This window comes from Chionomys nivalis, chromosome 23 (assembly GCF_950005125.1).
Source record: "Chionomys nivalis chromosome 23, mChiNiv1.1, whole genome shotgun sequence".
NCBI classification, from domain to species: domain Eukaryota; kingdom Metazoa; phylum Chordata; class Mammalia; order Rodentia; family Cricetidae; genus Chionomys; species Chionomys nivalis.
This window is the reverse complement of record NC_080108.1, coordinates 25,489,214-25,511,315: the sequence shown is the minus strand read 5'-3', so window position 1 is coordinate 25,511,315 and position 22,102 is coordinate 25,489,214. Positions and strand designations below refer to the sequence as shown.

General features: G+C 46.5%; 1 protein-coding gene across 1 annotated transcript in view; it reads left to right on the top strand.

Moving 5' to 3' along the window:
- Positions 1 to 22,102, top strand: part of Adamts17 (ADAM metallopeptidase with thrombospondin type 1 motif 17) — a 300,342-nt gene that overhangs the window by 187,357 nt on the left and 90,883 nt on the right. Inside the window, exons 13-15 of the mRNA XM_057756616.1 lie at positions 5,733 to 5,899; positions 14,453 to 14,580; positions 19,462 to 19,582. Coding sequence (XP_057612599.1) covers positions 5,733 to 5,899; positions 14,453 to 14,580; positions 19,462 to 19,582 — 416 coding nt within the window. The remainder of the gene's footprint in view (positions 1 to 5,732; positions 5,900 to 14,452; positions 14,581 to 19,461; positions 19,583 to 22,102) is intronic.

Here is a 22,102-nt window from a genome sequence, read left to right as displayed (position 1 = left end):
CAGGATGCCGTGAAGAGCAGAGGGGAGGAGCTGGTGCATCAGGACCCCTCCAGCATTGTCACCCCATGGCCACAACAAGGGCTGAGGGAGCAGCCAGCTCCTCAGTGCTCAGTGGAGTGAAGCAAAGCAGAATTCTATGCCTATGCTTGGTGTTGCTCTCCCAGTGAGATCCCACCTGTGGGTTTTCAGTGTCAACGACCTGGACTTTCTATGGGTTATTTATTTTAAAAACAAACTGATTGTCTACTCTTAGCAGCAATTACACTCAGGGCTTAGATACTTCTCGGAGGAGACCTCAACATTAGAATCATTGCTTCCCCCAAGATGCACCAGCTGGCTCCTCCTCTTCTAGCCTACTTGAATTTGTGTGGCCTGTCGTTCCCGAGCAAGAGCAGACCTTCCAGTGCCTCCTCTACCCGATCTCCCATCTCCTATGTCTGCTGGGTATGGTGCGGTGAGGCATCCCCTAGTAGGAGACCTGGAGGCACCTGGGGAGCATCAGAGGTGAATGAAATTTGCCTTTCTGTTCACACCTGTTCTTCCTCAAAACTCCACTTCCTCGGTCTCATTTTTTGTTTTTAAACATTTTATAAAAGTCAAACCTACAGAAAATTAAAGCCCCCTACCGAGTATTGCTCATTACCATCAGGCTCACACACATCACAGTACCCGTACATGTGTGCGCCAGCACCCTGCGAATGAAGGTGCTGGCTTCCAGTGCTTGCATGTGTGACCATACGACAACTGGCTAGCTTTGCATAGTGGCTGCCCATCTGTGCTGCCCTGAGCGGGTGGGTTTTTATTTGCTCCGCCCCCTTGCTGATACAGCTGTTGCTGGTCTTTACCACCGTGGACATTCTGGTGGTCATGTCTCTTAGGGTGTGGGCTCCACTCACCAGTGACCCTTTTCTTTGCAGTGCCTGATGAAGCCATTTGAGTTTATCTCTATCTAATTTTCAGCTGTGTCAATTTTTAGAAGGTCTTGAAAGATGACTATTTAGTCGTTGAAAGATTCCCATTAAGTATATATCTTTTTACATGTTTATGTATAGTCATATGTGTGCAGGTGCATGTGTGTTCATATGTGTGTAGATATGTGTCTATGAACATACCTGTGAAGAGCAGAGGTCGACATCCAGTATCTTCTTTGATTGCTCTCCGCCTTATGTTTTAGGTAGGTTCTCTCAATTAAATCCAGACCTCAACAGCTCAACTTACTTCATTAGCTTTCTTGCTTTGGGACTCACATCTCTGCCTCCCAAGTGATGGGATGACAAATGGGTTTCCATGGCTACCTAGCATCCGTGTAGGTGCAGGTGATCCAAATTCTGTTCCTTATCCTTATGACAATAACTCATCTACGCAGCCCCAAAGATTTATCTTTAAAACCCCTCATGCCCCAACTGTCTCTGTGTCAGGCCATCCTTTGACACCTGATAGGTAGTTCTGTGTTGCTTCTCACCGTTAGATACCATATGGAGTTACCATCCGTAACTTACACTGCTAAGTAGTTATCCCTCCCCAATTGGATCTTTGGTTTCTGCATCTGAAAAACATGGTCAAGAATTTCTGATTTCTGCTCAGACTGTTTTCTGTGTATCCTCAGGTCCTTACTTTAGGGTAAGATTTCAACTTGCTGGAACCTCCCTGCCACACAGCCATTGTGCCTATGCCATACAGCCTGTAGGCCTGGGTCTTCTACTTCTCTGAAGGAAACCTAGGTAAAGGATGTGGACCCACTGTCAGCTCTCAAAGGGAATGCCTGTCCTATTATGACCTGTTATTTTTACTCTCCGCATTGTTGCCGTGTCACGCTGGGTTCTTGTTGTTTTAATCTTCCTGGAGGTGTTTTGGTTTTATCCACCCTGAATTAGCTTCAGAGGACCTCCAGGGTGAACAAGAGTCCCAGCCCTCTGCTTCACACCCACCACATGTGGATCCAGCCTCTCCTCCCTGCCCTCGCTGACCCAGCAAAACAGCTCCCAAAGTCCAAGCCCCTATATCTATGACTCGGGTTTCATCCAGGCAACCAGATGGGATGCTCAGTAAACCCAGTCCCACCTGTTTTATGCTCCACAGAACTTCTGTCAGGAAGCTGTTTACAGTCTCTGCCCAGCCTCACCCTCCCATAACCACTCTCTCTGTCTTTCTGTGCCATGCGTGAAGGATGTTCTTTTCTAATGGTTAAAGAATCACTATACATGCAGGAGGGTCCCTTCGGTGTCCTGGTTAGGTCTAGATAGTCTCTGTGGTTGCCACCCCTCTTATCTATTGGGATACTGTAACCATGACCAATATCAAAATCTATACATACTATGCTTCTTCCTATACATATAGGCTCATGAGAAGTTTAACTTTATTTATTTTTTTTTAATTTAGGCACAGGACTAGGTTAATAAACATGATAAAATAATCACAACTATTTGCCATAATAAAGGCATTAAAAACTTATGAATAATTTATTTCTGGCATTTCCCATTTTATATTTTTAGACCATCTTTGATTGTCCATAAGTGAAACAACAGGAAGCAAAACTGTGAGTTGAGAAACCACCGTATTGAGGAGCTGAACATGAAGAGAGGGGGGCTATGTGACCCTTCCACAGGTGGTGGAGGGATTACCTGGGTAGTGGACCTGTAACTAGTTGGTCAGTCTTTCTCTTTTCCCATGTTGGTCAAAATAACAATTCTAATTATTTTTAATTAAGGCTTTTCTTTCTCCCTGGGAGAGATAGTCAAGACCCAGAGGGACCCATGGAAGATGAATATTAGCTTCCATCATATCAAAGGATGAAGTGGACCACAGTGAGCTAGTTTACCAGACAGGAACCTACAAGCTTTGACATTCACTCCCACATTTCAAAATGGTTACTGATGACAGTCTTAGCTGTCTAGATAGAGACAGGTTCCTGTGCCATGGATGTAGAAAGATTCCTGGTGCTTCCCACTCCGACTTCTCTCTTGCTCTCCACCTCTTGATTCTCCTCCTCTTCTCCTTCCCCCACCCTCATGCCTGTCATCTTAAGGTGATCACTCATGATGTGCTTAGTTCAGTCTGAGGTACAGACACAAACTGACATTACTGAAGACCCCAACGGGTAACATGGCCTCCAGGGATTTTCCAAGATCGACTTCGCCGCTCCTCACCTTCGTCATGTACTTAGCTCGGTTCAACCTGCTGCTTATTGAGGTCCACCCCAGGCTCTGTCAGAGGCTGCTAGAGAAGGGCCTGAAGAAGGAGCTCGGCTCACCATTCCTCAAGCCTGGTTAATATTACACAGCATAGCAGAAGCCCGAACAAGAGGTTGGGAATTTCAGATGAAAGGAAGGTCGGATGGAAGTGGCCCCAGTGATGATAGGGAATAAGAGGGCTGGAGGCAAGGAGCTGGATGGGAGGAGGAGGAAAGGAATTCTGTTCTGGGAGAAGATACACATGAGACAGGCATTTCAAGCACTCATAAGCTGCAATGGGCTGCTGCCTCTGGGGTTCAGCATCTAGGAGGGCTCTTACATCATCTGGTGCTCGGGATGCCTCTGTGACAGCCTGCTAGGGGTACCACAACACACTCACACGGATCTTAACAACAGATTTTTTTTCTCATAGTTTGCAAAGCTAGAAGTCTAAGAACAAGGGGTCAGCATTGTTGGTCCCTCTCTCCTAGCTTCTAGTGATTTGATGGCACTATCTGGTGTCCCTTGGGGTATAGAAGCTTGGCCAAGATCTCTGCTCCCCTCCTCTCATAGAGTTTTTTGTGTTCTGCTGTCTATATTAAAAAAAAAACCCTTTTAATGTTTCATATGTATTTAGTGTGTGCATGTGCGCATGTGTGAGGGTGCCAGTGCAGAGGTCAGAGGATAACTTGCAGGAACCAGTTCTCTTGCTCCTACTATGTGGGTTCCGGGGATCAAATGTAGGCCATCGGACTTAGCAGCAATAGCCTTTGCCGTACTCCCCTGTAACTCCATCTCGGTTAACTGCATCTACAATGACTCCATTCCCCAATGATGTTACCATTCTGGGGCACTGGGCCAGGGTAGGATTTTAACATACAATTTAAGGAGCAGGGACATGGCTTAGCTTGGAATAGCTTGCCAGAAGATGCATGTTATAGCATGCATTCCATCTTGGTCCCCAGTCATAGGACCTTGCCTATTACCTTGAAAGTGTGTCTTTGGGGCCCAGTCCCTCCCTGTTCCTTCTATATTGCTTTGTGATACAGAATTCATCCTGTACATGCTTGTTACCTGACCCCAGCATCCTTGGGGACATGGTGTGAGCTTATGTCTAACTTCACATCTCATCACTCCTCCGAGGGGTACCTGCCTGGCATTCTAGGCAGAAAACAGGACCCAAAGGTGCACCTGTCAGATACCATCGGCCCTTTAAAGGAATGGTCATCTCTTCACTTGAGCCTGCCTCATGACCCCTTGAAGGGCCTTCAGTTTGTATAATTTCCCCAACCTTCTTTCCTCTAGGATAAGGAACTATTCAGTGTTTATGAGCTGACCAGGACCCGTAAGGGGCCTTTCTTTCTGCCTGGCATGCTGTTCCCAAGGAACCTTGCAGACCAGGAGCAGTGGCCTCATCTGCTTTGCCACGTGTTTTTATAGCTTTGTTGTGACAGAGCTGTACCCGTGTCTGCTTCTGTACCAACAGCAGTTGCCGCAGTGAACTGTGTGACTCAAAACTGCTTAGTCTATGGTCATTAACTGAAAAGGGTCATTGATCTCCGGGGTCGACTTTTATAAAGACCTATGCCACTCTCGGTTCTTCCGTCTTTCCTCTAAAGGCATGATCAGAGTGCGGCCTGTGAAAATGATGACTGACAGAGGGGGGGAAATAAGCTTTCCCACACTTGGTTTGAGAGTACAAATGCAGGTAACAGGCATGTAAGTGTGTCAATGCCCACAGTGCACAGTTTTGTCTTTTATGTTGAATTTCAATAGAAAGCAAGTCATTGCATTGTATCACCATGACCTTGGCACCAAAGAGATGATGGAAGCCTTGAGCTTGTTACCATGGAGATGTGTGGAAGTCTTGAGCTTATCGAGGTCAGAGTCCTCAAAGGCACCTTGGAGCCTCTCAAAGAAGCTGAGCAAAGCATCCTCGTGGCCAGCCCGGCCAGCACCTTAGATATGTGGACTCTGCCAGTGAACACAGCCCGTTCTCTAGAACTGCTCACCAGCCTCAGCCTAGACATAACACCCAGGAATCCAGGTCACAGTATTGACCTCATACTTGCCCTGATCAAGGTGGCAGAGCTGAGATTTAAGTGATCAGTGTTCAGGAACTGATTGTGAGTGAACTAATCACCCCATTTATTATAAAGTAAATGAGAACTATCTACTCTTTCCTCCTAAAACTTGACAACTTCTAGAACATATCAAAGAGTGTTTTTTTTTTTAAAAAATCTTCATTTTAATAAATCTTTTTAAGTACCAAAATTTCCTTTGGGGTTTCAGGGTTACACATAACCAAGTCTTCAATTTGCTCTCCCAAGCTTATACTCACTGTATCCTGTTTTCAGATGATCTTTACTTCCAGTCCTTTGGTGCACTTTTTCTTCTGACTCACTTGATCATGCCTCTGTTGTAGGACTGGGGTTACCCAGATGTGGTCTAGAGGAGAGAAACCTTGCTCTGGAAACCTTGCCCACCATCTCCTAGCGACAGTTCACTACCCCCTGCTGTTTCCACCAGCCAGCTGGCTAACACAGATCTTCTTCCTTCTAGCCCTGGGCCTGGAGGCACACACTGCCAGGGTGCCAGCGTAGAACATGCCGCCTGTGAGAACCTGCCCTGCCCCAAGGGTGTGCCCAGCTTCCGGGACCAGCAGTGCCAAGCCCATGACCGACTGAGCAGCAAGAAGAGGGGCCTGCTGACAGCAGTGGTGGTTGATGGTAAAGGCCCTTCCTTTCATTGTAGCCTCCTCTACCTCCCCCAGGAACTGTATAACTCACTTAGGGATGCTCATAACCCTCAACTCCCATTCTAGTTCTTCCGAGAACACTCCTGTCCTCTTGGTCCAAGCTAGCCATGGCCCTATTCCTGCAGTAGTGGACCTGAATACTAACAGCTTGAGATCTCCTGACACAGACCATGAAGATGGATAAACTAGATTCATTTTCTGCAGAGCAAGTGCACTGGCGCCTGTTTTCCAGTGTACTGTGTTCTGAGATACCAAGAGTAGAACGGTATGTTTGAGTGTGCGCCATTTTGCTTTCCTGGGTTCACTTAGGATTGGCTTTCCTCTTTGCCTGGAGTACCGGAAGACTTATGAGAATTGTGAATAGTCTATGAAAGCAGGTAGTCAACACAAATCACTTTCCAAGAACCTTCTTTCCCATCAGGCGATTGTCTACCATAAACTGCCACAGTATTTCCAGCACCAAGAGCAAGTCAAGGTGTTATTGGATCATGGCTTCCTAGAGTTTGTGATGTCTGGCCATTGTACCTGAGGACACCCCAACGCCTAGTCCAGATATTGGTTTTCTTTTGCCTAAGGCTCTTTCCCTTTGATAACTGTAACTTTGTGTTATAAAGCTAACAATATGGTCCCATTTTTCAATCACACCCCAAGCCAGGCACAAGTTAGCTCCACATTCAAGGTCTCTTTGAGCATGTAAAAGAAGCTACAGAGGATGAGAGGTTATGTGACATCTACCCTCCTGCAGCTGACCCAGCTGACCCAGAGAATAGCCCACTGGCTCTCAGTGCTTACTCTGCCAGGAAGCATGAATTCAGACTTAACGAGGGGACTTAGAACTAACGCAGCTGGGTCTGATTTCTGTAACCTCCAAATGGTTTACAGAAGAGCAAATTCTGGTACCAACTTGTTTTTCTTCTCTGTGAAATACCCATTCTGGCACCTGCAATTACAAGTTTGAATGTTCTTAGCTGATTTTGGAGAAACACAGATATTCCTGGCAACAGCAGTTTCAGGTCTGTGGCTTCTTCCTTCCTTCCTTCCTTCCTTCCTTCCTTCCTTCCTTCCTTCCTTCCTTCCTTCCTTCCTTCCTTCCTTTTTTTCTTTCTTCCTTCTTTTCTTCTCTCTTTCTTTCTTTCCTTCTTTATTTTAATTGATTAATTCTTATTTGTTTGTTTGCTTTTCAATACAGGGTTTTTCTGTGTAGCCATGGCTATCCTGGAATTCCCTTTGTAGACCACACTGGCTTTGCTCTACCTACTTCTGCCTCCCAAGTGATAAGATTAAAGGCAGATGTCACCATTGCCCAGCTCAAATCTGCATTTTTTTTAGCCCAACAAGCTGATCTCTCAGTTTTGAGCTGTCTTGGAAAACAGCACATGGTGTTTTCAGTGGTACCTGCTTAGCTGGGGACTTTAAAGGTAATAGAAAGTTCATTCTCTAGACATTTCCCATGTATTTAAAAAGACACGACCTTTGGAGACTGGGCAATTATGACTGTGCTGCCACTTAGCCTGCAGAATTCGGGAGGAGCTCGGCTTTCTCATCTCCAGCTTTTCCCTGAAGAGAAAGGAGACAGACTTCCCTCTCCCAAATAAAAGGGTGCTGTTGGTGGTACCCTTACTTCTCCCTGACTGGCCGTTAATGTGGTACATGAACAACTGACAGGCTTCCACCTACCTCAGGCTCATTCAGGCCCCTGACTGGATCTGAGGCGTCAGAGGAGAGAGCTGCCAGAGTCCAGTGCAGCAGCTCGCTCTGATGGGCTCCACCCTGTTACCAAGCCTCTTCACTCTCCAGGAAGCCAGGTAGAAATGGTTTGACTTTTCCCTGGTCCTCTCATCCTTTCCTAGAGCCAGGAGGCTTTGGTGATGAGACACACCCGCACCGTTCCCATTTCCACTCAGCTCTCTGTGGGGTTATTGGTTGCTGCCTTGCTTTGGTTTTAAACCCCGTTTTCTTCATGTATTTAGGGGAGAGGTCCCACTTGAGCAATCCCGTCTTAAACTTCTACTTACGGCTAACAGCTTTTGAATAGCTCAGTACTTTGGTTCCCTTATCGTTGTAGCATCCAAGACTGCTGTCTGCCCAGCCCTCCCTCGTGGGGAGGCTCCTTGAGGACTCTTATGGGTCTAGAATGTATTTCAGTACCCATTTGCCTCCTGTTCCAGTCTGCCCACTTAACAAATAATTAGATCTGATGGGTGCTACCTTTGACCTGGAAAGCCCAGCCATGTTTGATAAGGATAGCTTACAGGCTAGTGGCGTTTAGCCTTTGAAAGAGAGGCCTCAGGTTCAGGGTTTTGCGAGGGGAGTTTGACCCATCGTCCTCTGGGGTGAAATTGCCAAGACTGATTACGTCTGTGGTTCCATTTCCCTCGGTATAAACAGAAGCCAGCATTTTTTTTTTTTAAGCATTTCAGAAGGGCAACAGAAGAAAAAAAAAAAAAGAAGGGCAACAGCGAAATAATAAATGGCTGATTCAGATGGCTGATGATAAGGGTTCCTCTGAAGCCCTGCTTTCTAAAAGGCACAATAATTCCAGCTGAGCCGTGAGAGCAGTGAGCCCTGTGGTTGGGCTCTGGCTCCTCGCAGTCCATTGTAAGAGCCCTATTCACAGCGCTGCTATCAGTGCGGAATTCTTTGGCGAGTGACGCACAGTTCAGTAAAGGGAGGGCAGCATTTTCTCTCTCCCCTCTCTCCCCTCTTTTAAAAAGAATTCTTGCAGAGGTAGATTTTCCGAAGGAGGACTCTGGACCACAAGTCCATCCCACCTCCAAAGGAAGACAAAGCCTCTCCTCAGCAAAGATGCCAAAGAGGAAAAGCCTTCAGACAGAAACCCTCTGAGGTGGCTGCCTGCCAAATCAGACGGTTTCTGCTTTTCCTGTGGGATCTTGACACACGAGAAACATTCAAGGGTTCAGACCTGTGTGACCAGGCCAGCAGCAGGCTCCATGCCCACCGAAGTGTTAGAAAGCCATGTCTGGACAAGGTAGCCTTTTCCAGCTCCCTTGTATCACATGGCAGACCCACCCACCCACCCCACCCCAGCCTGAGGGAATAAGGGATGTGAGGGTCAGAGCTGTGAGTCCCGCTCAACCGAGCAACCCCAAAGTGGAGGCTCATTGTGACAAAGGTACAGGATGTTCTCAAACGACCCAATGAGGGGCTGGCACCAAGATTTCTAATGATATTAAGGCCTTTCATGATTTCCAGGACTTACCAGTAGGGACCTTGCCCCTGCTGTAGGCTGCCCTTTCTCGAAACTTCTGTACATCCAGCCAACCAGGGAAGCCAACGACTCCTCTTAAGTAAATCTATATCCTGTCTGAATCCATTTGACCTGAATTCTTTGAGGCCATTTATGGCTCGGGATTCAGAGCTTGGTAGTGTTTGAACAGCCATGATGGTTCAACAGCCACATAGTAGCATCTGTAGTGAGGAGCAGTGGGCCGCTCCCGCATGGCTAGCTTTACCTAAAATAATTACACAGAAACTGTATTCTTTTAAACACTGCTTGGCCCATTAGCTCTAGCCTCTTACTGGCTAATTCTCACATCATGATTAACCCATTTCTAATAATCTGTGTAGCACCACAAGGTGGTGGCTTACCGGGAAGGATCTTAACCTGCGTCCATCTTGGAGAGGAGAATCATGGCAACTGCCTCACTGCCTTCTTCCTCCCAGCATTCTGTTCTGTCTACTCAGCCTATCTAAGCTGCTGTCCTGTCAAAAGCCAAGGCAGTTTCTTTATTAACCAATGAAAGTAACACATAGACAAATGACCCTCCTCCATCATTTCCCCTTTTTCTGTTTAAACAAAAAAGAAGGCTTTCATTTTAACATAGTAAAATTACCCACCTACATCAAACATCTCCACTGGGACCCAAGGGAGCACGTGACAACCTACAGGGACTCCTAAGGAGAGGAAGAGATACTCACTCCTGTCAGGGAAGGCTGGATTTGTAGCCAAATAGTTTGCCACATATATAAGAAAACACTCATTGTCAGAACTTCTCACCTTTCTGAATTATAGTAAATAAGATAAACTCACCTTCTCTGGGTCTACCAGCCATGAGAGCTGGTCCCTCTGTATCATAGAGCTCCAATGCTGAGTTATCAGGAAATAGACAGGTCAATCGAGCTGTGGTCACTTGGGGAATGCTGTTCCTGTTAACTAAGACCCGTCTGAAGGGTCTGGCCTCACCGTCATGGTGAGGAAAGACTCTGATTGGTCTGTGTATAGTCAGGTGGACTCTAACTGACCCAGTCAGCTAAAGCTGGAACCTGGGGCCTGGTTATGAAGTCCTGGTGGGTAGCTTGTGGGAGAGAAGATCTAGTGGCCAAGACAGAAGACAAGATGGAGTTCAGATGAGCACTCCTTCCAGCCTCATTAGGTAGACTCTGCCTCAGTAAGATTTCGTTACTGAGTCCAAGAGAGAACAGTAAGAACACAGTGGGTCGTATTCCCAGTGGAGCTCGAGAGGAATTCCAGATCTCTGTAAGCTCATAGAATTGTCAGCTCTCGAGCCCCAGAGCCTATCTTGTCCTGACTGTGGCATCCTCTGTTTAGTCAGAAGCCCTTCCCAACAGGCAGGCCTCTGAGAAGCCAGACAGAAGCCTCAGCCAGAATTCATCTAACTACACGTCCTCGTCAGCCAGAATTCATCTGAGGACACACCGTCCATGCAGGGATGTGTTCCAGGCATCTTTCCTTGCTGTGTGTGACTATGCAACTTTTAAGCCTTCCATCCCCTTCTATGCTCCTTGGGGATGGTGGTGCATGCCTTTAATCCCAGCACTCAGGAGACAGAGGCAGGTTGAGGCCAGCCTGGTCTACATAGTTCCAGGAGAGCCAGAGCTACAAAAACAAACAAACAAAAAACCCAATAAAATAAAAACTCTTGCACTGTGCTCAGAGCTTAAACCTACCACCTCGCATTTTTTAATGGGATCTTTTATCTTGGAGATTTCACTTCCCACTCCTAGGAGCCCTTTTAGAGAGTTTTGAGGAATTCTGAGCTTCTTTCTCATGATTTAAAGAAGACTATCCTCGATCCTATTGGGAGGAAGAACTATTCCTTGCTAGAGGTAGGGGCGCCCTACATTCTGAGTGTCATCCTCAGAGTGGGGGAAAAGATGGACAAATGAAGGTAGTTCTGGTCAGTGAAGGACTCTCCACCTCTGACCTCTGTTCTGGAGCCCTGGGGCCCTTGGCTGCCTGAGCCGGCTGGCAGCATCTGCACCTGGCAGCGTCAAGGGCAGACAGAGCTCAGTAGAATGCCTTGCCTTAGATCACAGCCAGCATCCGTCCATCCGAATTACTTCTCCCAATCCGGAGTCTCTGCTTCTCTGAAATTTGCACCAAAGAACCAAAACAAACAACTTTTATCCCTTTCCGTGCTGGAACTTTCCACAGACTCTAACTTCCCTCGGAACAGCTTCTGCCATTCTGCCCAAATCCCATTCCCATTTCTGTTCTAATCAGAGCGTACACTTAGAAACCGAAACCATAAATATTTATGAACAGTGTGGTTTGTTTTCGGCAGTACCACTTTATCCCTTGGTATTCGGGGCCCCCAAGGGTTCCTCATTCAAAGTAAACAGTGATGGTCAAAGGAACACCAAGATGGAACAGAGAAGCGCATGTCTACTCCTGCTGGAGGAAATGTAAGTGTTCTGTGAGCCCCATGCTCGTCTGTACAATGGAACAGCAGCAACCTACACTACACTCAGTACTGTCGACACTCCTTAGCATCTTGTCTGGCATGGAGAAGATCATAAATGCCTATGATTTCTTCTTTATCGCATCATTATCATAACTACTATCAAATGAATCACCTTAAATCTTGCTACCTCCAGTGTTGAATCAACACGTTAGTCCAAAGGGATTAAGACCCATAGTTTCCAGCTGCTTCTTCACAGTAAGACCTTAGAGGTGGCATAGGATGTACTTCTGGTGCAGTAGACCACTATTCATTCAGACTACAGTGCTGTGCTGTACCCCCAAAGCACCCACAGGGAACCTTAAGCCCCTGATAACCTGTCATTAATCCCATCCGCTAAGCTTTCTAGAAGTTGACCTCTGTCTCCATCTCTGTCTTTTATAGCCCTTCTATCACTGGCTACTTTCTTGGCACACTTCCTCTAAACAAAGGGAGAGTCGCTTCCCACGGCCTACCTGGAACCGAGGCATTCCCTCCAGAGCAGGCACTGCTCTCTGTGTGCTCACGTGAGACGTGTGCCATCTGACCTGTCTCATGCAAGGGTTACTCCACCCCCATCCATCAGACCACGGGGGCCCTGAGAAGCGTGTGTCATGCTTTGCCCTTTTCTCGCACTGCCTGTAGAGCGCTTGAGGCTCAGTGCTCCAGCCATGCTTGATGAATAAGCAGCTTGCCTGGGAAAGAGTAGCCCTGCGTCTGCTCTTCAAAATCAGTTGTTTCACTCTGACTAGACAGAACTGAGCTGAACCTGAATCCCAGGGGCTTCTTCCTCATACGCTCGGGTACCCTCCCATAGAGCTGGTTGATCATGGGCTGTCATGCAATCATACAAACCCTTGAGACTGGCTAAGACAGCATGTCTGCTCTGACAGGTCTTTTCCAATGATGATTCCAAGACCCTCCAATGGCAAACACGCCTGAGCCCCTCCCTTGCTTGCCACCAAAAAAGACTTAGTGGAGAAGGGTTCTGGTGGAGACCAAGAGCCCAACAAGGTAGCATAAGTTCTCTGTGGTTCTGTTAAGATTTCCTTTCAAAATAATTCCACAAATGAGTTAGAGTTAGGTGGTAGAGGAGGCAAGAAGGCACGTGACTCTTACTCAACCACTTACAGAGATAAGATCCATTCAGTTGTTCAAATATATTTACTGAATCCTATGAACATGAACCTTAAGTTCTAGCTCTGGTCTGGAGACAGAAGGTGAAAGCATGCCCCCCTGTCCCCTAATGGTACCTGTACTTCAGTGTGAAGGTACAGGTGGAAAGCCCTTCCTCCAAAATATTTGCAACTGGAAGTCTTTAGACCTGGGCTGTTTCAGATTTGGCAGTATTTGCATGTACATGATAAGCTGGGGGGGGGGTGTTGGATTTGGCAGTATTTGCATGTACACAAGGAGCTATTTTTTGTGATGACACACAAATTGAAACATGAATTTTATTTATGGCTTATATACATGTTATACATATAGTGTAAACATAATCTTACATTTTTTTTATTTAATGTGCTTATATTTTGAGTGCTTCTATTGCATGAGGGCAGATGTGGAATTTTCTGTTTGTAGTGTCATGTAAAAGTTCAGAAGGTTTTGGAATTTGAAGTTTTTGGGACCTTGGAGCCTTTAGTATTTCATTATTAATGGAACCTGCCTGTAAGAAATCCCTTTACATCTAGGATTTGCTTAAACTATTTTAGGACATCAGGTCAATGACCCGGGCTTGAGTGGATGTGTGTGCCAAGTGCACATGCCTGTCCTGTCCTGTATAGGAGTAGAAGAGAGAGCTCTGGATTGGAAGCTTCTACATTGCTAGAAGCCTCCTAAAGAGCTGAGTAGAAAGCACAGGAAGAGGGAACTGCATAGACCAAGACAGAAAAGCTTGGTGTGGTCTGCAAACTCACACTGTTCCAGAAGCAGAGGGAACAGGGACTTTCATCCGGCTGCTGACATGGCTCTCGTGAGTTGTCACAGTCTCTGTGTCCCCTTTCTAGACCTTTGTTCAGTTTCTTCCAGGACCTTCAGGCCTTGTGTCACAGCTGGGCAAGCAGGGAGCACTAGATCTTTTTTAGTGGAAACAGACTAACCATCTTAGGAAACACACTAACCATCTTAGGAAACACACTAACCATCTTAGGGAACACACTAACCATCTTAGGGAAGACACTAACCATCTTAGGGAACACACTAACCATCTTAGGAAACACACTAACCATCTTAGGGAACACACTAACCATCTTAGGGAACACACTAACCATCTTAGGGAAGACACTAACCATCTTAGGGAACACACTAACCATCTTAGGGAACACACTAACCATCTTAGGGAACACACTAACCATCTTAGGGAACACACTAACCATCTTAGGGAACACACTAACAATCTTAGGAAATACACTAACAATCTTAGGGAAACTGCTGTTCCAGAGACCCTCAGTGCCTGACTCCCCTGCCCAGGGCATTCTTGTTCACCCTCCCTAATTTCCCATCACCCCCAGCCTCAGATTTAACACACAGCCACTTATGCAGAGGCAGGCTAGCTCACAACTGTACCTAACGCCTGAATGAAAAGGAAATGTAATATCTCTGCAAACGAGGAGAGCCAGGGGGAGGAAGCCTGCAGAGCTGCTGTTTACTGAGGCCAGGGATCTTGTACTGGGTGCTGTTTTAATGTCCCCCTGAACAAGTTACTGAGACCTTTACTCACACTAATGGCTCTGCCCTTGGGGGTCATTGCTCCCATGTGCATGTTCACCACATCACCTGCGTGCCACTTCCCAATCAACAGCCACCACCTTTTCCCTCCTCAGATAAGCCGTGTGAACTCTACTGCTCGCCTCTCGGGAAGGAATCCCCACTGCTGGTAGCTGACAGGGTCCTGGATGGCACGCCCTGTGGACCCTACGAGACTGACCTCTGCGTGTATGGCAGATGCCAGGTGACTTGCGTGTCCTACTGTCCTTGGCGGGGGCTGTGAAGAAAGGGTCTTCTTCCCCCAGAGTGGGCCCGTGGTGGAGCTGAGGCCTTTGAGGGTCAGGGGGAGTAGGTTTTCCCACCATTGCATGCCCTGACCTTGGCAGTGACTGAGCATCACGAATGTGGCAGTCTTAACCAGCAGCCTCCTGAAACAATTTGACAATTCCTCTAGATATTATGACTCATACAAAGAGCCAGTGAGTATGAGACTGGACTGGAGGATGAGTCGACAGCTTGTTCTCTTTACTTACTAACGCTTGGTGGAACTAAGCAAGCCCCTATGCCAACGGTGACCAGGGAGGTGGATGGTCTGACCTCAGTGGAACCCTCTACCCTTTGCGATATAGATCCCCAACTCATGGTTTATTAGGAGATCGACAAAGAGACAAAACAAGGAGGGAGAAAGAAGTGCTTTGTTGTCGATCTCTACCCATCCGAAGGGGCATCTCCTGGTGTGTGATCTAGAAAGGAAGGATGGAGATGCTATGCCTTTTCAGTGGGTAGGATGCAGCTCAAGTGAAGGAACCTCTGCCTCTCCTGATGACTCAGCTCAACCTGAGCATCTGCAAGAATCCTGGTGACTAGCTCTACTCGAGCCACTGTGGTGAAAAGCATATGCTGGTTTATAAACAATGGAAACATTTCCCACCGTTCTGGAGGCATAGAACTCCAGGGTCACATATTGGGAAAGATTTGGCTTCTGGTAACGGCGTACTTCTCAGGAATGGTTTCTTCTTGTTCCATCCTCACACAATGGAGCAGGTGATGCTACTCTCCGAGACGTCTTTTAGGAAGATACTAATTCCATCTACGAGGATTCTGCCATCTGGACCTACTCACATTTTCCCTTTGGGAGAAGGTCTGATTTCTAAAACTATCACCTTGGAGGAGATAGGGATTGGGAGAATTCTTGTTTTAAGTCCACTCTATCCAGGGAGCCTCCTTCCTCACCCAGTCACCCTGTGCCTTCCATGTATCTCCATATAGTGAGCCCATCAAGAACTGTTGAGAAAGATACAAACTCCCAGGCAATGCCTCAGACTGCAGCAAACAATTTCAACCTAAGTGTGTTTTCTCCCTGCATATCCCAAGTCAGTCACAGACTGGTTAATTTTCCAAGGAAATATTTAACAGGACCCCAGCTCCTCTGGTAGTGCCTGGCTTCGTTATCAAACAGAAATATGTTGAGTGCCCATGTGTTTTGGCAAGGACGCCTCCCAGAGAAAAGGGCACCAAAGAGTGCTTGAGCAGGACCTTTGGGGATACTTTCATGTAGCAAAGAATGTTCCAGGCCCTGTTCTTGGACGGTATGAAGAAAGCCCTTATCATTATTACTGAAACAAGCCATTGCTGATAGTTCTCAGGAAGCTTGCTTTAGCAAGCCAAACGCAGGGTTTGTTTCCTTCCTAAATTACATGCTTGCCTGGATCATCCTGCAAGTTGGCACATTGCAAACCAATGATGTAATTCTTTTGCTAGCAGCTTTGCGAGTCAAAACTCTTGTACCCTTTAGGGCAGTGCCAGCTGAGCCACCCCAGCCTCTTGCAGGCATCTGCTCTGGTGTTCTTGCCAGCAAGAATGTTCTTGTAAGAATGCTGAGATTCTTCAGCCAATGAGGCTTGTGTTCAGGCTGAATATAACTTCAGCTCCTCATGGTCTTTGCCAATGGGCACATTCATGAAATTGGATTTAATCTCAGGCTTTTCAACCTGAGAATGTTCCATGTACTGTGACAATGGATCTCTCAGATGCTTGCCCAGATGTGAATCCTGTATACTACAATAATGACCAGCTTGGAAAGGTGGGCCCATAGGTACAACAGTGGCATGAATATTATGAGAGGAACCAGCCACTTTCTGGTTGGATTTAAGAACTACTCCGTAGGAATAAACACATACCTGCTACTACAAATCTGGCCAAAAACCTGTGCCTGGGAAACTCACAGGCCCAGAAGTGGACCTGCTACTATTATTTTGCTAAATGAACAGAATAATGAACAAACTGTCTTCTGAATTCACGTCCCTATGTCCATAGATTAGCTTGGTGCTTGGTTCTCATCAGAGACTGTTCTTTGCGCAGTGGGATGTGATTAATGCAGAAACTCACATCTGATCAAAGGGAAGAGAACAAGAACTCTATAGAGTTCTTAGCCACAAATGGGATGTCTCTATAATGCCCCTAAAGGTCCAAGAAGCATTGCAGAAAGATTATAAGAGTCAAATATTGGGGGCTGGAGAGATGGCTCAGCCGTTAAAGGCTAGGCTCACAACCAAAAATATAAGAGTCAAATATTGGGGAGGATGTTGCGAAACAGTATCTTCTGGAAAAGACAGACCACTACACTCAAACTCAAGCATCTGTGATTGTCCATACAAAACCTACATTAGATCAAACCAGTGAATATTATAGCGTGGAGGTAGGAGGGATTCATGAGGCTCCCATGCCTAACTGAGGAGCTATTGACCGTCAATGGTCTGGAGGATGGAGAATCACTTTTCTCTAAAGATGTGGCCCAGCTCCAGTGGATGGCACTGCACCCATGAGTATTTAGACAGCAAAAGTTTGACTACGTGGGGTATTTTTTAAGGGAAAGAAAAGAGATGAGAAGTTGGCAGGAGAAAGGATATAGGGGTGCACCTGGGGGAAATGAGGGAGGAGTATGAATAAAACAATCATTCTGTCTATAGATTTGACTAACTCTAGATGCAAAATATTTCTCAAAAAACTTGCATTTTCCTGAACATATGCAAGCTTTTTTCTTGTCATCATTAATAAATATCAACTTACTATCATCAAATTATTAAAAAACATAAAAATTGTTTACATAGCATTTCCATTATATTAATTATCATTTATACCCCAGAGACAATTGAAAGCATATGAGAGAATGTGTGTAGGTTCTGTGCAAATGCTACACCATTTTCTGTAAGGGACTTGAGCATCCCTGGGTCTTCCCATGCCTGAAGGGTCCTAGAGGCAATCCGCAGTGAATGCAGAGAGACACGTACACACGAACTGAAGATAGCGTGGGTGCTACACCGTGACAAGTACCACAGAAGAGGTCGAAGAAGAAGTCCTTGGCCACTAGGCGCCATGACCAGAGACTTTTCGCTGAGGGCAATAGGACAGAAATTCTAGGCATAGAAGCCAGGATTTGAATCAATAGAGACCAATACTTATCATTCCTGGGCAAAATATGGCTTCTGCACATGACTGCCCATGGCCCACTCCAGCACATGGCTCTGAACTAGATCTCTTCTGTCTTCCGTATGCATGAGGCACAGGAGCTGCCTTGACCAAAGAGAATCCATGCCTAGCTTGCCAGTTCCATTCCACGAGGGACTCTTGACCTGAGGCATCACGAGCCCTAACTTCTCAGAACAGCACCCTGACCAGTACACATTGGCCAGGAATTTGAGAGCTCAGAAGTGGGTGTTGTGAAGATGACATAAGGGCAGAGTCATGGCTGAAAATGGAAAGAGTAACTGAGGATCATCAGATGCTGCAGGGAGGCTTTGGAGTGCTTACTCTTTGGAGTTTCCTTGGTTCAGTCATCTCGTTCCCTGGGAACTCTTAGGCTCATAAAAGCCATTGTGAAAGCTCCACCAACACTCAGAAGCCATGGCTTCCATTGTTCTTTGTGGTAGCTTCCATTTCAAAGGAAAAGTGTCCATCCCTGTCCATCAGATTATAGACCTCCTTCCACTGGCTTGAGCAAAGACAGAATGTGCCCTGGTAGCCAGTGCTTTGACTGTTGCCCTTCAGGCCTCAGATTTGCTGCTGTTCTGACATTGGATATCCTTGCAAGCCTGACTTCCAAAGTCAAGACGTGGTAAACATAGCCTGGTCAGCATGGGCAGAAGGTAGAAGCCTGCCCCAGCCTGAGAGACTCACAGATCACCTAAGGGGCCATCTGACTTGCATCTGTTCACCAGCGGTGTGCACACCTCCCTTCACTGCCACTGGGAGAAGCTATGGCAACCAAATGGGGTCGCCCATAGAACACCCAGGGCTGCTAAATCAGGAAACCCTAACTGAATTGCAAGGCAAGCAGCCAGCAGTGAAGCCCAGAGACTTGCTCTGACAGCATGGGAATGGCTTAGAGATTATAGGAACCCAGTTTAGAGAGAGAGCTAGAGCCAGGAGCATGTGACAGAAATGGGGAAGCCAAAGGAATTAGTTCCAGGTGGTACAAAGAGGCTGGAGTGAGGGGCCAGTTCTAACCTGTGGCTGTGCCACCAACAGCCTGGGATATAGCAACTGAGACTCAGAGGTGGGATGCAGACCGTCACAGACAATTTTAGCAACGGGAATTGGCTGAGCCTCCTGTTCTGAGCAAACTCCATAACTCCATGATCTGGGATGCTCCATCTCCTGGTCCTTGTCGGTTTCCACTGAGCAACTTGGCAGAGTAAGAAAACAGCAGCATGGTGTGACCACACACACACACACAACACACACACACACATACACACCTGGCTACCTGCATTTGTCCCTGACATTTCTGCTGTGACAAGACAGAGAGGAATAATCCCTGCTTCTTGGAGACATGTAGATGGTATTTCTATATGTGTTTTAGGGTAGCAGGACTCCTTTATTCCATAAACATGGTTTTAAACATATTTGATAAACTCATAAAAAGATAGAGACAAATATCTGATCTGAATTCTGGTTGTTGTTGCTGTTTTCGCTTCTGAGTTTAATGACAATTATTTAAAATGTGTCAAAACCCCCAGGCACCATGCCTCTTAGCGATATCAGTCCCACAAGTCCCGCAGGGCATCCTCTTGAAAATATCACTGAATCTTAAAACACAGACGAACTCAGCTCTTTGGTTTTCTAGAAAATTGGTTGTGATGGCATCATCGGGTCCGCAGCCAAAGAAGACAGGTGTGGTGTCTGCAGCGGGGATGGCAAGACCTGTCGTGTGGTGAAGGGTGACTTCAGCCACTCCCGGGGGACAGGTGAGCACCGGGCCCAGGGCTATGATGGTTACAGGATCACTGACACACACTGTACATCTTCTTCTTTGCCTCAGTGCTAATGGGTGCATGACGTTTTGTATGTCACACTAAACTTGAGTCTTTTTGAACTTTCCAACCATAGGCTGCTGTGTCCAGAAACAGGAGTGATTTGCTGGTCTCTGTCACAGAGGGCATCAGCCTGTAACAGTCAGTGGGATACTGAGTGCGATGGGAGAGAATGAGGAAGAATAGGCAGGCAAATGACCTCCAAAGCGACCACTCAAAGCCTTAATGAGAGCCCACTCACTAGCGGCACCAAAAGTGATACTATCAGGAGAACGTGGACTGAGTAAATCTGAGCTGGAAAACATCTATTTGAATTCCTACAAGTTGCTTTGCATAGAAACATGTCAGCTCAGTTTGAACCATGGCTGTGAGTCCCAGTCTCACAGAACAGCCCATAGGACAAGGCAGAAGTCTGCGCATGCTTTCCCAGGTGGATAGACAGTTGGTCTACAGGAGCGTGCCATTTAGAAAGCATGAGAAGGACACACTATGTGGGACCTTGTGAAAGCAAACCCAGATTGATTGCAAATGCAAAATTAAATTAAAAAACAGAATTTCAGGACCAGAGAGGCGGCTCGGGTGGTAAAGGCGCTTGCTGCAATGCTTGAAAATGACCTAGGTTCAATCCCCAAAACCCACATGGTGGAAATAGAGAACCAACTGCCATAATATGCACACTAAGACACATGCACATACAAGTGTACACCACACACATACACACACACAATGAATGTTTAAAAAGTTTGCTTAGAATCAACATGCATCACGTTGTTCCAGAGAGAAATGGAAGGAGCTACTAGTAGAGTGAGTTCATTTCGGGAGGCTGTGCCCTCTGGAACTACATTGTCTCGTACAAAACACACTAGACACCCAAGTCTGCCCATATTTAAATCACAATTGGCTGGCATTAAACTAACTGAAAGAGTACAGCCACATTTCAGGTTTCCGTTGCCAGCAGGGTTGGCAGTCCTCAGGGAACAACCTTGTCATAAGTGTCTGTGGGTGACACAGCTGATTTCTGCTGTTTGTTTTGGTGTGTCTGATATAGCTTCATCTCCGGCTATCCTGGATTTGCTTCCTGTAGTCATTCCAGTTGGGAATAAAACCTCCACAGGAGGCAAAAGCAGTTGCTATTTAGTATTGATTTCCATTGGTAAATATAAGCATTAGCAACCTTGTTTGGGGTCATCAAGATGGCTGAGCAGGGAAAAGCACTTGCTGCCAAGCCTGATTGATGACAGAGTTCAGTCCCACAATAGGGGACAGAATTGACTGCTGGCAGAACTGACTCCTGACCTCCACATGTCCACTATAGCAAGCATGTGCTCATGCATCCACACACACACACACACACACAATAACAACAACAGTAATAAATAGAAGCCTCATTTAAATGGAAGGTCCTGCTATCCTTCAGTAATCAGACCTGAGTGAAGTTGTGTTGTTCTGCATTCGATGGGTTGAGCCCAGCCACACCCACCCCTCCCTGTTGGTCAGTTCAGTAGGAACACTAAAGAAGGTCTTAGCACAGCTTTTGAAGTCCTCTACCATGTGGGACGTAGCAGCTCACATGTCAGATAGCCTGAGCTAGGACAAAAGCATTCATTTTAGCCTAGGGAGATGCTTCACCCTCTTCCACAGCACTCCCTTCCCCACCCTCCCTTCTCTGTCTACCCAGTGCTGGGCTCCATCTGTGTGGTCCCCCTGAGGAGGCTGAGTTTCTGTGGCTGTGGAAGTAAGTCTCCCATGGAAGGAAAATCACATGGGGAGCTTTTTTGGGGTAACGGTCTCACCAGGACTTTGGGCTTAATATGCTTACTTCTAACTGCTGGCATGCTGACCCCCTGACAAACCTTCAGAGAAAGGCAAGCAAACATTAGCTTATCTACCTGTGAGCTTGTCTGAGTAGCTGCTGAATGTCGTACTTTAATTTTAAAGCACAGGCAGGGTGTTTGCTTTGTTTTGATTTTTAACTCTTCACCACTGGAGTCTGTGAGCGTAAGATCACAACAGTGTGGGTTGGTTTACTGAAAATCTGTGTAATATTCATTCACACGTCATTATTGGCTGCATGGGATTTGATGTTGTAGATTGCATAAACACAGAATGCTGACAATGGGTCAGCTGCACATTGCCCCCAACCCAGGGAACATTTATTTGGCATGTATACATTTCAATATTAAACATACGGATGTCACAGGTAACCATGGCCATGTTGGTCACAATTGAGGTGGGATACCTAGCCAGGGCCCTGCATATAGATCAGTTATAAAAGCTGATATAGAAAGTAATTGACAGCCAGAGTATGGAAAAGAACCTTCTGGCTAAAGGTGAAGCCATATATTTGAATGAGACTCAGCAGAGAGCTTCTATGAAAGTCCCAGGTCATTTGACATCTCAGTGACCCCAGTCAAGTGGATTTGCTAATCTTATTGGTGCAGATAGGAAGGTAAC